Source organism: Malus domestica, chromosome 01, assembly GCF_042453785.1.
Source record: "Malus domestica chromosome 01, GDT2T_hap1".
NCBI lineage: Eukaryota > Viridiplantae > Streptophyta > Magnoliopsida > Rosales > Rosaceae > Malus > Malus domestica.
Window position 1 is genome coordinate 8,169,530 of NC_091661.1, and position 14,774 is coordinate 8,184,303.

Sequence of the window (14,774 nt, forward strand, 5' to 3'; positions counted from 1 at the left end):
AAAGAGATGAGCATTTCTAGCAATAGTGGGTAAGGACCTATCCCAATTAAAAGTATCATGAATGGAGTGTACAATGCTAGTAGTGATACTAGCAAGAAAGTTGACCTCCCGAAAAACATGAGCCCAAGATATAGAAGAAAAAGAATGTGCAAGTAATTTGATGTCCTCAATAATAGTCTTCAATCCCCAAGGCATTTTGTACTTGTTCAACATAGAATCAATAACGAGCTTGGAATCACCTTCAACATAGACATCCTTAAAACCTTTAACTTTTGCAAATTTCAGCACATCACTTAAGACAAGTGCTTCAGTAACAAATATAGTATTCTCCCCAAAATTGCAAGTCCTAGCAACAATAGGAGACCCATTAACCTTGGAATGCCTCTCGTGCTTCATGGCTCAATTAATTTTGATAGTTCGGTGGTAGGATCTCAAGCGGGTGACTATTACTATTGAGACTATTAGATCATTGAATTATAAAAAGGAATGAAAAACATTATGTGCATGGATCCATCAACTGAAGACTATTGTAAGAATATGCATATGTTTTTGCATCAAGCCATTCAAGACTTCAAGATTAAGGTCATGTTTGTAGGTGATTGAAAACACTAGTTTCTAGCAAACATGAAATCATGCATGAATTTTTATCACAAATATATGGTTTTTTTTTTTTTTTTCAAGATTTCGAACGGGCAGCTGGGTACCTTTCGGTACAGTTCCCACATACCATAATGTGAAATTTTAAAGTTTTAGTAACTATTGCGTCCATGAAAGGGAATGATTTAGCTTTAGTCATAATTTTTTTTTTAATATAACAAGACATTTACATTAAAGAGTGGGAAAATAAATCATAAAAATTAAATTTTCATTTCAAACTTTTCATTTCTTATATTTACAATATATAGTGGATATAAGGATAGTTAATACTTAGTTTTAGGCACTTTAGAAATATTTCTGAATCTTTAAAATTTTGTGCTTGCAAGTAATGGTATTAATTGAAGAAAAATAATTAAATAAAATATAAGGGAAACAACTTAAAAAGATAAATATTAGGGGAAATGTTATTAGCACTTCAAAAATCTCTTTCTACACTCCTCACAAGTGTATTTTCCTTTCTAATTATAGAAAGTTTGGAGTGCAAGATGAGTTTTTTGGAGTGCCAATAACAATTCCCAAAATTAAATGCAATAAAATATGTAAATTATACATAATGTGCGTGATTAGAAAAGAGAAAAACCTCGTAAGCGCTCATATCTTATTGGCGAGCTTTATCGACGAGAAAAGGTGGAAATTTGGACTCAGCCGTACAATGAGCTATGTTGAAACCAAAATTCCGCACCATCTCGGACGGAGGAGAGTGCGAGGTCAACCACCTACAAAAGAAAGTAATAATCGTAGTTAACATAGGGTACCGGTATGGTTCAATAAAAATCATGGTCTAACAAATGTGCCTAACTATGCTTCGGAAACGGCGTTCCTTTTAGGATGAATAGTTACCAAGGACCATGCCTTTTGGGGTAGATTGGAATAACTTACCATTTGGAATTCTTTAACATTACCTGTCCATCCAGTTTCGTTGAGACGTTCCAAATTTAGGCATGCAACTTTGAGTCATGCCATAAAGACATCAATGATGAAGGGACGCCATATTGTGTGTGCATGAGAAACGAGAACTACATTTTTACGTCTCCTTTCTCCTTCTCATTTTTATGTGCAAAAAAACCTCCATAAAACTTGAATCCCATTTTTGGCTTTCTTCTCCAAATTTTCGACGAAAACAAGGACTGCCATTCTTGATGTTTATCCTACCCCTCACCCAAATTACCATACTTTGTTCGAGCCTCCATTTCTTCGAGTGAGGAACCAAGAAGATTGCGAGGGTTTCATACAATCCAGACATAATATTCTGAATGACTACATCATCTAGTGGGAGGCCGACAAACATATCCACTCTCAATCCCCGAATTCATCCAACCCAAAATGTCCTTATAGTAGGATTTAGCCTTGGTACCTAGAATTGGGTATGAGATTCTATTGACCCTAAAAACTACCAGGCCTACGTGGCGCACAGGCTGAGTAACTAATGAGCTAACTACGTCATTCGGTTGTATGCGAGCGTGCCAACTCGTCAACCGAACTTGGCTGATGAGTAAAATGGGTTGATTTTACGCTAGGTGTGTGACTGACTTCTTGATCTTGCGACTGCGGCCGAGGAAGGAACACATCCCGACCTTTGGGTTTTAGAGCCTGAAGACAAGGCTACTAGTTCTGCGAAGTTCACAAATCGTCAGCGCCGGATTCGGTCACAGTGAGTATATTCGTAAGAGTATAAGCACGCCGAATCGACACCAAAGTATAGGGGCATAGATACTCAAAACAGATATATGTCTTGATGGTAAATGTGGTTTGGCCGTCAGAATGCCGAACTCTAAAGCCTACTTGTGAGTATCCAATCATAAAACTAACTCGGCATTCAATGTGCCGAGCCCTAGTAACACTTCATTTTGTCGAAAAGGCTGATGAGATGACCTGACACACCCCGACTGAGATTAAGGCATGTTGACCGTCACGTAAGGGTGACGTAGCCATATGCACAATGCGGAAGCAATGAGGATAAGAATATACAAATAATTAAAAACCAAAAGTTAATAAAGTGCACTAATAAACGGGAAGTGTTAGGAGTGAGATACAAAAGTAAATACTCATAATCAGAGCATAGAAAGTCTAAGTGCAGTCCCGTAGGACAAGTACTAATTATACAATACCATAAGATGTCCTACAATTATTTATTATGTCAGAACCGCCAAAATCCTCAAGGCCACCAATAGCTAGGTTACCTAAAACCTGGAGGGGTGCAAAACAGAAAACGTGAGTGGGCAAAAACAAATGTTTTACAAACCATTTCATTTCTCAAAAGTTCTAACCCCTCGCCGTAAAACATGTATATTTTCCCAGAAATAAAATATAAGGATATGCATATATATATATATATATATATATATATATATATATATATATATATATATCAATTCAAATCATGCGTCACATATTCATAATCATAGTATGCCATGCCAAGATATAACAGAGTAAGTAATTCATGTGAGAATACATTCATGGAAAATAACATATTAGCCGGAACCCCTGTGGAAGTCTGTACGGCTAAATTCACAGCTCAATAGTCAATCTAGCTGGAGTCACTACAATGACCTATACGGCACTATACAGCACACGAGTCAGAACCAAATGAAAAGGTCTGTACGACAATACTGGGTGTAATATAATTATGCTTAATACTATTCTTTCATAATAGCTGGGCAATAAATCGCTAGTCACATATGAGTCGGAACCCTAGTAAAGATCTGTACGACAAGACTGTGCACCTAAATTGGATCCAATGTGAGCATATGGTGCGGGAGGTGACATTATAAATAGGCCTGTGCCATATCTCTGGCTAAATCACAATCACCCTAGGTGCAGTTTTATGAGTCTAAGTTTCTCAATTAATCACAACCGTTATTCACTTTCATATTTCATAACTCACCTGGGCTTACCTGAGCGTCCACAGCACCACAATTATATATATGCATTATATACCAATTCATATACGAAATATAAATTTATTTGCATGGAAGTCAAGGCATACTTTCATTTAAACGCATTTTCTAGGAAATTATCAAGTATATAAGTATATACTGAAAACCAAAAGCCCACTCACTGGTATGTTGAAGGGTTGTAGCCCCTTAAGTCGCCCTTGAACGCGCTCGTCCTCAGGATAAGTCTCCCCTATATGCGAAACAACTATAAAAATGTTAATTTAAAGCACATAGACAAAACTAGCTAATAACTTCTCATACATTGCTCAAATGGGGTGTTTGAATATACCAACGTGATCTACAAAACTAGCTAATAACTTCCGTTAAAAAGGTAGCATATACCATTAATTATTAACGGCGTCATCCAACGCCGTTAGCATATTCTGTTAGTTTTGACGGAATATACCTTCATCTTTTCTGATGAGTCACTGGACGCCGGTGACTTCGCCGGTTTTTGGTTTAATTTTCAAAACCTTATATCTCTCTCGTTTTAACACCAAACTTCATGAAACTTGAACTATTTTAAAGATCTCACTAAGACGAACCAAACCATACCTGAGTCAAGCCCTGAAACCGCTGGAAACTCGTTGGAAAAAGCCTCGATAATCCGGCTAAACTTAAAACTCGTCATTCTCGCTATTCCGACGTCCAAAATCTTCCAACGAACCACTCCTAGCCTCGTGAGGACCTCCTTAAGCTATCTATAGGCTTGAAATCCCCCAAAACATGAGATTTTATTTTTGCATGAATAGTACCTCAAATTGGAGGTTATGGTTTCTTGGGTTTTTCAAGGTCTCAAGTCCTAAAAATGGCATATATGAAATCAGGGACATGCAAGGAGTTCGAATCTTACCTTCTTGACGTCGATCCATGCTTGAAGTGTGAGTTTGGTGTTCGTCCGTACGTGAGGGAAAGAGAGAGAGTGAGTCTGAGGGAGAGAGCACGGGAGAGGAGAGATGAAGGGTTTGTGTGTGTGTGTGTGGTCCACGTGGGTCACCAACCAAAACCACAAAAACTCATTTCCAATTTGTTCCAAAATTTAGGGAAAAACGCAAGTTTGGACCCCCATTTACATGCATAACACACCATAACGCTCACATCCAATGGTAAAATAGTCAATTCACATCATCAATAAATTATTTCAGGACGGGCTGTGACATGACCTATGCTAATAAGGATTCGAAAATCCTTCTCAACCGAGACTTGGATAGATAACCAGTCGGCCCTGTCGTAGTGCTGTTTATCCAAACTGAATGTGTTTCTTGGTCGGCTAACTCTACGACAACAGTGCTGTTTATCTAAACTGAAGATGTTCGTCGGTTGCCTCCACAATGCTGTTTATCCAAACTGAAGGTGTGTCGGTGGGAAAGGAAAATAAAAATCTCAAGGCTGTTGCGAAGTTTTGCGAAAGCGAGGTTTGCGCAAGGCATTTGTGTGTTGAATTGGAGGGGGCTTAAATAATGTCCTCCTCCCCCTATTTATAGTAGCTAACCTGCTTCCGATCGAATCACAACCATTCTCGGATTAGGACTCCTTTCCTTGATCCCTCCTTATCTTGGCCAGTCCTGCTCCTACTAGGACTTTGAACTCAACCCGTTATCAAGCCGGATTCAATCCCAAACTCCAACATCCTTATCTTATCCAAACTCCGTCTCGTATCAGGATTCAACTACCCATGGGTTCCTAATAATACACGGTCGACCTTGGCTATGTGGCCCATAAACTGGATGACCCTCAATGACTCCTAAGTACGGCCCTTGGGCCGAGAACAATTTAGTGCTCGGCCCAAACCAATATTTTGGGTCTAAACAGATTCCCTCTGCCAGACTTCACTAAAGAAGCGCTTATCAGCTATGGACTAACCTTGTGTAACCAACTTTTAAATCCTCCTTCCAAGCCCCATATATATTTTGAGACCCTAAACTCTGTATTTATAAGAGTCGAATCTAAAATTTCTGAATTACAAATAAATAGATCTGCATAATTTTCTTGGTCGAATTACCTATTGGCTAACCACAAAAAGTTAAGGTCACACATGTAACACAACTCACGTCCGGAGTGTTTTATGGTTGTCGTCTGGCTAACGGAGTGGAAAAAGCATGTGAGGTGAGTAGGGGCATATGGGTCTGCTCACTCTTTATTACTGAAGGATGTTTTAGTCTTTTTGACCCTAAGTAGCCTTGTTCCCCCTTTACAGACTGTAGTCACTCACCCTCACCAACCACCACTCTCCACCTGCCAAACCGCCATGTTTAACGGAATTTTCCTCTCAACCCTAGAAAACCAAATAATTAAAAAAAAAAAAACCCTACGCAGTACACCCTCCTCTCTCTCCTCCTTCTCTCTCTCCTCCTGTCTTAATTTTCCTCTCAAATCTCAATCTAGGGTTTTGAAATCTCCCCCATTTCTCTCTCTCTCTCTCTCTCGCCCAGTCTTCAAGTCTTAAGCTTTGTCCAATGAATGATTAAGGTTTTTCTGGCTACAATGAACAATCTCACTCTCTCTCTCTACTTCTTCTCCCTTGTAATCCTCTCCGCTTCCTCCGCCTCCGACTCGGAGCTCCGATCCCTTTACGAATTCAAGAAAGGGATCCAAACCGACCCGCTCCGGAAAGTCCTTGACTCATGGACCCTTAGCTCCCTCTCCAACACTCACTCTTGCCCTCCCTGGACTGGCGTTTTCTGCGACACCACCGGCAATGTCGTTGCCTTAGCTCTCGACCATCTTGCCCTCGGCGGCGAGCTCAAGTTCAACACTCTCACTGGACTCACTGCATTGCAAAACCTCACCCTTTCTAACAACGACTTCACGGGTCGGGTCCCGCCGATTCTCGGCACAATGTCATCTCTCCAGCACCTGGATCTATCTGGGAACCGCTTCTACGGCCCGATCCCGGCCCGGATATACGACTTGTGGGGCTTGAATTATCTCAACCTGTCTGCCAATCACTTCAAAGGCGGGTTTCCGGATCGGTTGTGGAATCTCAATCAGCTCAAAGTGTTGGATTTGCATTCCAATCAGCTGTGGGGCGACATTGCTGATTTGTTCTCGCGATTGCACAATGTGGAATACGTTGACTTGAGCAGGAACGAGTTTTTCGGAGGGCTTTCGCTTGCTTCGGAGAATGTTTCGAGCTTATCCAACACAGTGCGGTACTTGAACTTGAGCTACAATAAGCTTGCTGGTGGGTTTTTTAAGTCTGATTCAATTGGGTTGTTTAGGAACTTGCAAGTTTTGGATTTAGGTGGTAACCAGATCACAGGGAAGCTCCCTTCATTTGGGTTGTTGCCGAATTTGCGGGTTTTGAGGCTCGGGAGTAATCAGTTGTTTGGGGAAATACCGGAGGAGTTGTTTGAGAGTTCCATGACAGTGGAGGAATTGGATCTTAGTGGCAATGCTTTGACAGGTATGGACTTGAACTTCATTCACCATCTTGTCCTGTCGTGCTATCGATTGAGTTCAATCATCAAACTGTAAATTTTTTCACGTTTTTCATGAACACTAAAACATCATATGCATTAAACGTAGTAGAGATCTGAAGTATACCTTATCCACCACTCATTTTGCTAACCATGGCCTCACCGTTTTTAATCCTGTATATTTCGACTGTTTATTGTTGTCAATATTTGTATGTTTTCAAAGAAATCGGAAACCTTTGGAACTTAACATTGCATTCTGATTTATCACCATTTATGTGTACAGGTTCCATTCATGGAATTAACTCTACAACTTTGAAAGTCTTGAATCTTTCGTCAAATGGTTTGTCTGGCACATTGCAGAATGTGGATATGAGGAGTTGTGTAGTGGTGGATCTCAGTGGAAATAAGATCTCAGGTAACATATCCATTGTGCAGGATTTGGGGGCTGCTTTAGAAGTGCTTGATTTGAGTTCAAATAAGTTTTATGGAAGCTTTCGACAGTTGACATCACAGTTTGAGAAATTAAGTACGCTTAGTCTAAGAGATAATTTATTAGTTGGTCCTTTACCTTCAATCTTGAAGGCCTGTCCTAGACTCTCGACAGTTGACTTGAGCCTAAATGATTTCAGTGGGTCCATTCCTGGAAGTTTCCTCTCTTCAACGACCCTAAAGAGACTGAATCTTTCAGGGAATCATTTAATTGGGCCAATTCCTCTTGAAGGTGCACATGTAAAGGAATTGTTATCTCTACCTCCAGATTTGCCGATTGAGAGTCTCGATCTCTCCCATAATACTTTATCTGGCGGCTTGCCTCGAGACATAGGTAACATGGTGGAACTCAAATTGCTAAACCTTGCAAAGAATGGCTTTTCAGGAGAGCTGCCGAGTGAACTGAGCAAACTTAGTAAATTGGAGTACCTTGATTTATCAGACAACAAATTCGAAGGTGGAATTCCTCAGAAGCTTCCATCCAGCCTAAGTGTATTTAATGTTTCCAATAATGATCTATCCGGTTCTGTTCCCCAAAATTTAAAACACTTCCCTACAAGTTCATTTCGTCCTGGAAATGACATGCTAAACTTACAAGAGAATGGTCAGGCAACAACTTCAGTTCCGGGTCGTATTTCGGATCAAGGGAAAAATCATAGTTCAAAAGGTCATATCAGAGTAGCAATCATTGTTGCTTCAGTTGGAGTTGCCTTGATGATAATCTTTGCTTTTTTGGCTTATCACCAAACACATATCAAAGAATTTAGTGGAAGAAGTGGGTTTGGTGGCCAAGATACAGGGAGAGATGTTAAGATAGGAAGATTTACACGGCCTTCACTTTTCAATTTTCATACAAATGTTCAGCCTCCACCAAGTTCATTGAGTTTTTCAAATGATCACTTGCTAACTTCACAATCAAAGTCATTATCAGGGCAGACGGAGTTTGTAACTGAAATTGGTGAGCATGCTTTACCTGGGCAAACAGCAACTAGTTCTGCACCTACAAATCTTCTAGATAATTATCCTACAACATCAGGAAGGAAGTCCTCCCCGGGTTCTCCTCTCTCTCCTTCACCTCGTTTTATGGAGACACGTGAACAACCTGTGATATTGGATGTATACTCACCAGATCGGTTGGCTGGTGAACTATTCTTCCTGGATTCTTCTTTGCAGTTTACTGCTGAACAATTATCTCGAGCTCCTGCAGAAGTTCTAGGCAGAAGCAGCCACGGAACTCTTTACAAAGCTACTCTAGATAGTGGACATATGTTGACTGTGAAGTGGTTACGAGTGGGACTTGTCAAACACAAGAAAGATTTTGCCAAGGAAGTTAAAAGAATTGGCTCTATAAGGCATGATAACATTGTTCCATTACGAGCGTACTACTGGGGGCCCAGGGAACAAGAGAGGCTTCTTTTGGCAGATTATATCCAGGGAGACAGCTTGGCCCTACATCTGTACGGTAAGAGCTCTATAAACCTTTTCTTGAACATATAAAACAAAACTAACTACTCCTGTTAAATTTTTGGATGGATTGGGCTCTATAAACCTTTTTTCTTAATAAAATAAAACTGGTTACCCTGTCAACCCATTATTTTGGCTGGTTTAGCTATAGAAGGATTAAAATTGTTGCAGAAGCATAATCAATACAAGTTGGCTGTAATAATTTTACTTTAAATCTATAGGAAATTCACGATAAATTATTTACTCTTCAACCCATTACATTTTATGGTGTTTTACTTTAAAATGCACTAAATGAAGTAAATAGTTCAATTGTTGTAGTCAAATGAGTGGTAAGCTGAATACGTGGGTGTGAGCTATGCTCTGTCACCTACTTGTGGGTGATGCTACTCTCCTTCCTTGTTATGAACATGGTAAGTGGGAATATTTTCAGTTGCTGCCCGTTGGTTCATTTAATTATAGTGCTCTCTATCAGTCATCATCAGTTCCATTTGATTTTTAGACTAGCATCTCAAAGTAAAAGGTTGAGGTGTAGACATTTATGCTAAGAGGTTCTTAAACGGTTGTAGTGTAACTTTTTGTTGGCATAGAGTCAAGGAAATTGAAAAACATGTCAGAAATCTTTTAGGGGGATAGATTTCGATAACTTCTAGGCCGTTTAGAACTGCTATGGCTGGACAACAACAACAACAACAACAACAACAAAGCCTTTTCCCACTAAGTGGGGTCGGCTATATGAATCCTAGAACGCCATTGCGCTCGGTTTTGTGTCATGTCCTCCGTTAGATCCAAGTACTCTAAGTCTTTTCTTAGAGTCTCTTCCAAAGTTTTCCTAGGTCTTCCTCTACCCCTTCGGCCCTGAACCTCTGTCCCGTAGTCACATCTTCGAACCGGGGCGTCATTCGGCCTTCTTTGCACATGTCCAAATCACCGGAGCCGATTTTCTCTCATCTTTCCTACAATTTCGGCTACTCCTACTTTACCTCGGATATCCTCAGTCCCAATCTTATCCTTTCTCGTGTGCCCACACATCCCACGAAGCATCCTCATCTCCGCTACACCCATTTTGTGTACGTGTTGATGCTTCACCGTCCAACATTCTGTGTCATACAACATCGCTGGCCTTATTGCCGTCCTATAAAATTTTCCCTTGAGCTTCAGTGGCCTACGACGGTCACACAACACGCCGGATGCATTCTTACACTTCATCCATCCAGCTCGTATTCTATGGTTGAGATCTCCATCTAATTCTCCGTTCTCTTGCAAGATAGATCCTAGGTAGCGAAAACGGTCGCTTTTTGTGATCTTCGCTAGATTGCTCCGGTCATTAGCGTGGATAAGTATATAAATGGATAGAGATAGGAAAGCAAACACAAGATGTACGTGGTTCACCCAGATTGGCTACGTCCACGGAATAGAAGAGTTCTCATTAATTGTGAAGGGTTTACACAAGTACATAGGTTCAAGCTCTCCTTTAGTGAGTACAAGTGAATGATTTAGTACAAATGACATTAGGAAATATTGTAGGAGAATGATCTCGTAATCACGAAACTTCTAAGTATCGGAGTGTGGTGTCGTCTTGACTTGCCTTATCTGTCTCATAGGTAGATGTGACATCTTCTCTGGAAGTACTCTTCCTCCATCCAGGGGTGGTATCTTTAACTGGTGGAGATGCACAAGGTAATGTATCAATTTCACTTGAAGCTTACTTGTAGTTTCAGGCTTGGTCAAGCGCGATACAAACCATGTAGTAGGAGTCCCCCAAGTCGCCGAGCTAGGGGGTCTGCTGAAAGAGGTGACAGACAAGGTAAGCAATCAGAGCTCCGACTGATTGTTCACCTTCTCCCCATATGGCTGGACGGAGCTCTTTATTTTTATCCCTAGTAAATCTCATTTTCAAATTCAACGTGGTACCTAATTTTGGAAAGGGTTTTAGAGGAAAATCTTCCTCGTGAGCCCATCCCCTTTTGGTTTGACTTCATAGGAGTAATTGGACTACGAAGTTAAAATGATGTTATGAGGATAACCGTTATGAATCTGACGAGATGATTGTTTTTCCTTACTTTGTGATTTAGACCTTTTCATCTGGCTGCTATTTATTCGATATTGCCTTCAACTGTTGAACGTTCTTTATACTGAAGGACCAATCAGAAACAATTCAATTTATGCATTGTTACAAAAAGACCACACTAAATACTATTATCTATTATAGAAAGCTTTTGTGAATTTTTATTTTGGGATGTCAATGAGTGGCGAAAGAGCATTTTGGTGCCTATCTACAAGAATAAGGGCGACGTACAAAATTGCATGAACTATAGGGGTATTAAGCTAATGAGTCATACAATGAAGCTCTGGGAGAGAGTCATTGAGCATAGATTGAGGCAAGAGACACGGGTTTCGAACAACCAATTCGGGTTCATGCCAGGGTGCTCAACCATGGAGGCAATCTATCTCTTACGAAGATTGATGGAAAGATATAGAGATGGGAAAAAGGATTTACACATGGTCTTTATAGATTTGGAAAAAGTGTATGATAGGGTCCCAAGAGACATTCTTTGGAGGATTTTAGAGAAGAAAGGAGTACGAGTAGCATATATCCAAGCTATAAAGGATATGTATGATGGAGCAAAGACTGCCGTAAGAACTCATGAAGGACAAACCGAAAGCTTCCCTATAATTGTAGGGTTCATCCTTAAGTCCTTACCTTTTTGCATTGGTAATGGATGAGTTAACATGACATATTCAAGATGATATTCCTTGATGTATGCTTTTCGCAGACGATATAGTGTTGATAGGTGAAATCCAGGAACGGGTAAATGCGAAGCTTAACCTTTGGAGAGAAGTGTTGGAATCTAAAGATCTTCGTCATCAAAGACAGAATATATGGAGTGCAAGTTCAGTGCAAATGAAGGCCAAAATGAGTTAGGAGTGAGGATAGGAGATCAGGAAATACCAAAGAGCGACCGCTTTCGCTACCTAGGATCTATCTTGCAAAAGAGCGGAGAATTAGATGGAGACCTCAACCATAGAATACAAGCTGGATGGATGAAGTGGAAGAGTGCATCCGGCGTGTTGTGTGACCGCCGTATGCCACTGAAGCTCAAGGGAAAATTTTATAGGACGACAATAAGGCCGGCGATGCTGTATGACATAAAATGTTGGGCGGTGAAGCATCAACACGTACATAAAATGGGTGTAGCGGAGATGAGGATGCTTCGTTGGATGTGTGGGCACACGAGAAATGATAAGATTAGAAATGAGGATATCCGAGGTAAAGTAGGAGTAGCCAAAATTGAAGGAAAGATTAGAGAAAACCGGTTATGGTGGTTTGGACATGTGCAAAGAAGGCCTACTGATGCTTCGGTTCGAAGATGTGACTACGGGACAGAGGTTCAGGGCCGAAGGGGTAGAGGAAGACCTAGGAAAACTTTGGAAGAGACCCTAAGAAAAGATTTAGAGTACTTGGATCTAACGGAGGACATATCACAGAACCGAGCGCAATGGTGTTCTAGAATTCATATAGCCGACCCCACTTAGTGGGAAAAGGCTTTGTTGTTGTTGTTGTGGATGTAAATGAAGATTCAAACATGAAGGCATGTGTCAGACAGACTTAGATTGACGCTTATAAGAGATTTTAGCTTGTGCTTACTTTAAATATTAGGCTTGTAGTCTCTGAAACATTCACATCTCTGAATGGTATTGAACGAAGAGAAAGAGTTAATAAATTAGAAGGTTAGCATTCCCAATCCCCTTTCACTCTATGGTTCAAACGTTATCAAACAAGTCATTGATATTTCGTTAGTTGGCAGTGAAAGGTACTTGCCGAAACGTATAGCAACCACAACTGACCCATCTGAATACCTTTACCGTCAGGCATGAACAACTCTGGGAATTTACTTTTTGAGTCTAATAGGATACATCATAAGTCTCTTGAACTTGATACAAACTGTGAGCGTAAGAGGAACAGATAGGAGTCATAGGACTGGTCAATGGTGTACATTTTGGGAAGTGAAAAAAAAAAGGAAATTGGTATTATAAGTGTGCTTATGATTTTGCCGCTCCGGATATAAGATCGGTGGGGTGGTTTCTGAAATTTGTTTCAACATGAGAGTTTTATAATTGTCATCTGTTTTCAACTTTTGAAGTGCTTGGGTGGCTTGATTGTTAATTGATTTCTTGTATATTTATTTGGAAATGGAAAGATAATAATACGTACATTAAAATGATAATATACGCACATTAAAATTAAAATTATACGTACATTAAAAGGAACAAGAATCTTTTTAATGAACTGAGGCTTTTGAAGACAAGTTTAGTGTGTCATGCTGCCCTTTATTTTAGATTCCACTTGTTCTGTCTCAGATTGATGTTCACGAGAGTGGACTTCTGGATAAAGCTTGTTTCCTTTGTTCCGAATTGTCTGAGCGTGTCTAAATGTTGGCAAGCAGCAGTTGTTATTTTCTATGTTGTGCCAGTATTCAGGGTTTCATAGATATTAATGTCTTAAATCTTGATTTTAATTTTTCGCTTATTTTCCAAGTATGCATCTGTATTATGCAGAGACCACACCTCGAAGGTACTCTCGATTATCGTTCAAGCAGAGGCTAAAGGTTGCTGTGGAGGTCGCTCAGTGTTTGCTTTACCTACATGATAGAGGCCTGCCCCACGGGAACCTAAAGCCAAGTAATGTGCTCCTGGCAGGTCCTGATTACAGTGCTCACCTAACTGATTATAGTCTTCACCGTCTGATGACACCTGCTGGTATCGCCGAACAGATTTTAACTATGGGAGCACTTGGATACCGTGCTCCAGAGCTTGTCACCGCAACCAAACCAGTCCCTTCTTTCAAAGCTGATGTGTATGCTTTTGGGGTGATTTTGATGGAATTGTTAACCAGAAGAAGTGCAGGAGACATTATATCGGGACAGTCGGGGGCGGTTGACCTCACAGACTGGGTTCGGCTGTGTGATCGAGAAGGACGAGGAATGGATTGCATTGACAGAGACATTGCTGGTGGGGAAGAACCCTCGAAAGCAATGGATGAATTGCTAGCAATATCGCTCAGGTGTATTCTACCTGTAAATGAGAGGCCTAACATCAGACAAGTCTTTGAGGATGTCAATTCTATATCCAGTTGAAGTTTTTGTACATGCGTCTTGGAATTAGCTTTTTTTTTATTTGTTCCTTGACCCCTTTTGTTTTTTGGTTTTTTATTTTTATTTTTATTTTTTCACCCCTTATTATTATTATTTTTTCCTCCTTAATTGGTTTCTAGCCTTTTGACTTTGGGCTATTATTAATTGTCACATTTTTTCCTGTGAAATTTTTCTTGTAAAGGAATATTTAACCTATCCATTTATCACTTGATCGTGTTTTGATTTTGATATTTAATTGACAAATTCTTATGTGTTGTCATATTCCCTTTCACTCTTTCTTCTCATTTTTTCCAATTCCTCTATTAACTTTTGGTTTTGTTATTGTTGGACCTAAAAATTACAGAGTCTACTTGGTGCACAGGTTGGGTAACTATTAAGCTAATTATGTTCTTTTGTGGTTGACTGTTGATGCGGGCGTGCTAATTCGTAACCTAGCTCGATCAGGCTAATATATGGATGTGAAGTAATGGTGAAATGCAATGTTGACTTCTGTACTAAGTGATTACGGTTGAGAGTTATGTTAACTTGAATACAAGGTTATATCTTTTGCTGTGAAGTTCAATAATGGTTCGGCTTTCAATGTGCAGTACACTAACACGGGTAACACCTCACTTTTCTGAGCAAGCTAATAAAGTGACCTCATTTAACAAGAGAAT

General features: G+C 40.1%; 1 protein-coding gene across 1 annotated transcript; it reads left to right on the plus strand.

Moving 5' to 3' along the window:
• Positions 1–5,759: 5,759 nt before the first annotated feature.
• Positions 5,760–14,353, plus strand: LOC103406996 (probable inactive receptor kinase At5g10020). The gene is made up of 3 exons (XM_070815170.1): positions 5,760–6,999; positions 7,296–8,963; positions 13,523–14,353. The coding sequence occupies exons 1-3, from the start codon at positions 6,054–6,056 to the stop codon at positions 14,098–14,100; spliced, it is 3,192 nt and encodes a 1,063-aa protein (XP_070671271.1). The 5' UTR covers positions 5,760–6,053; the 3' UTR covers positions 14,101–14,353.
• Positions 14,354–14,774: the final 421 nt, after the last annotated feature.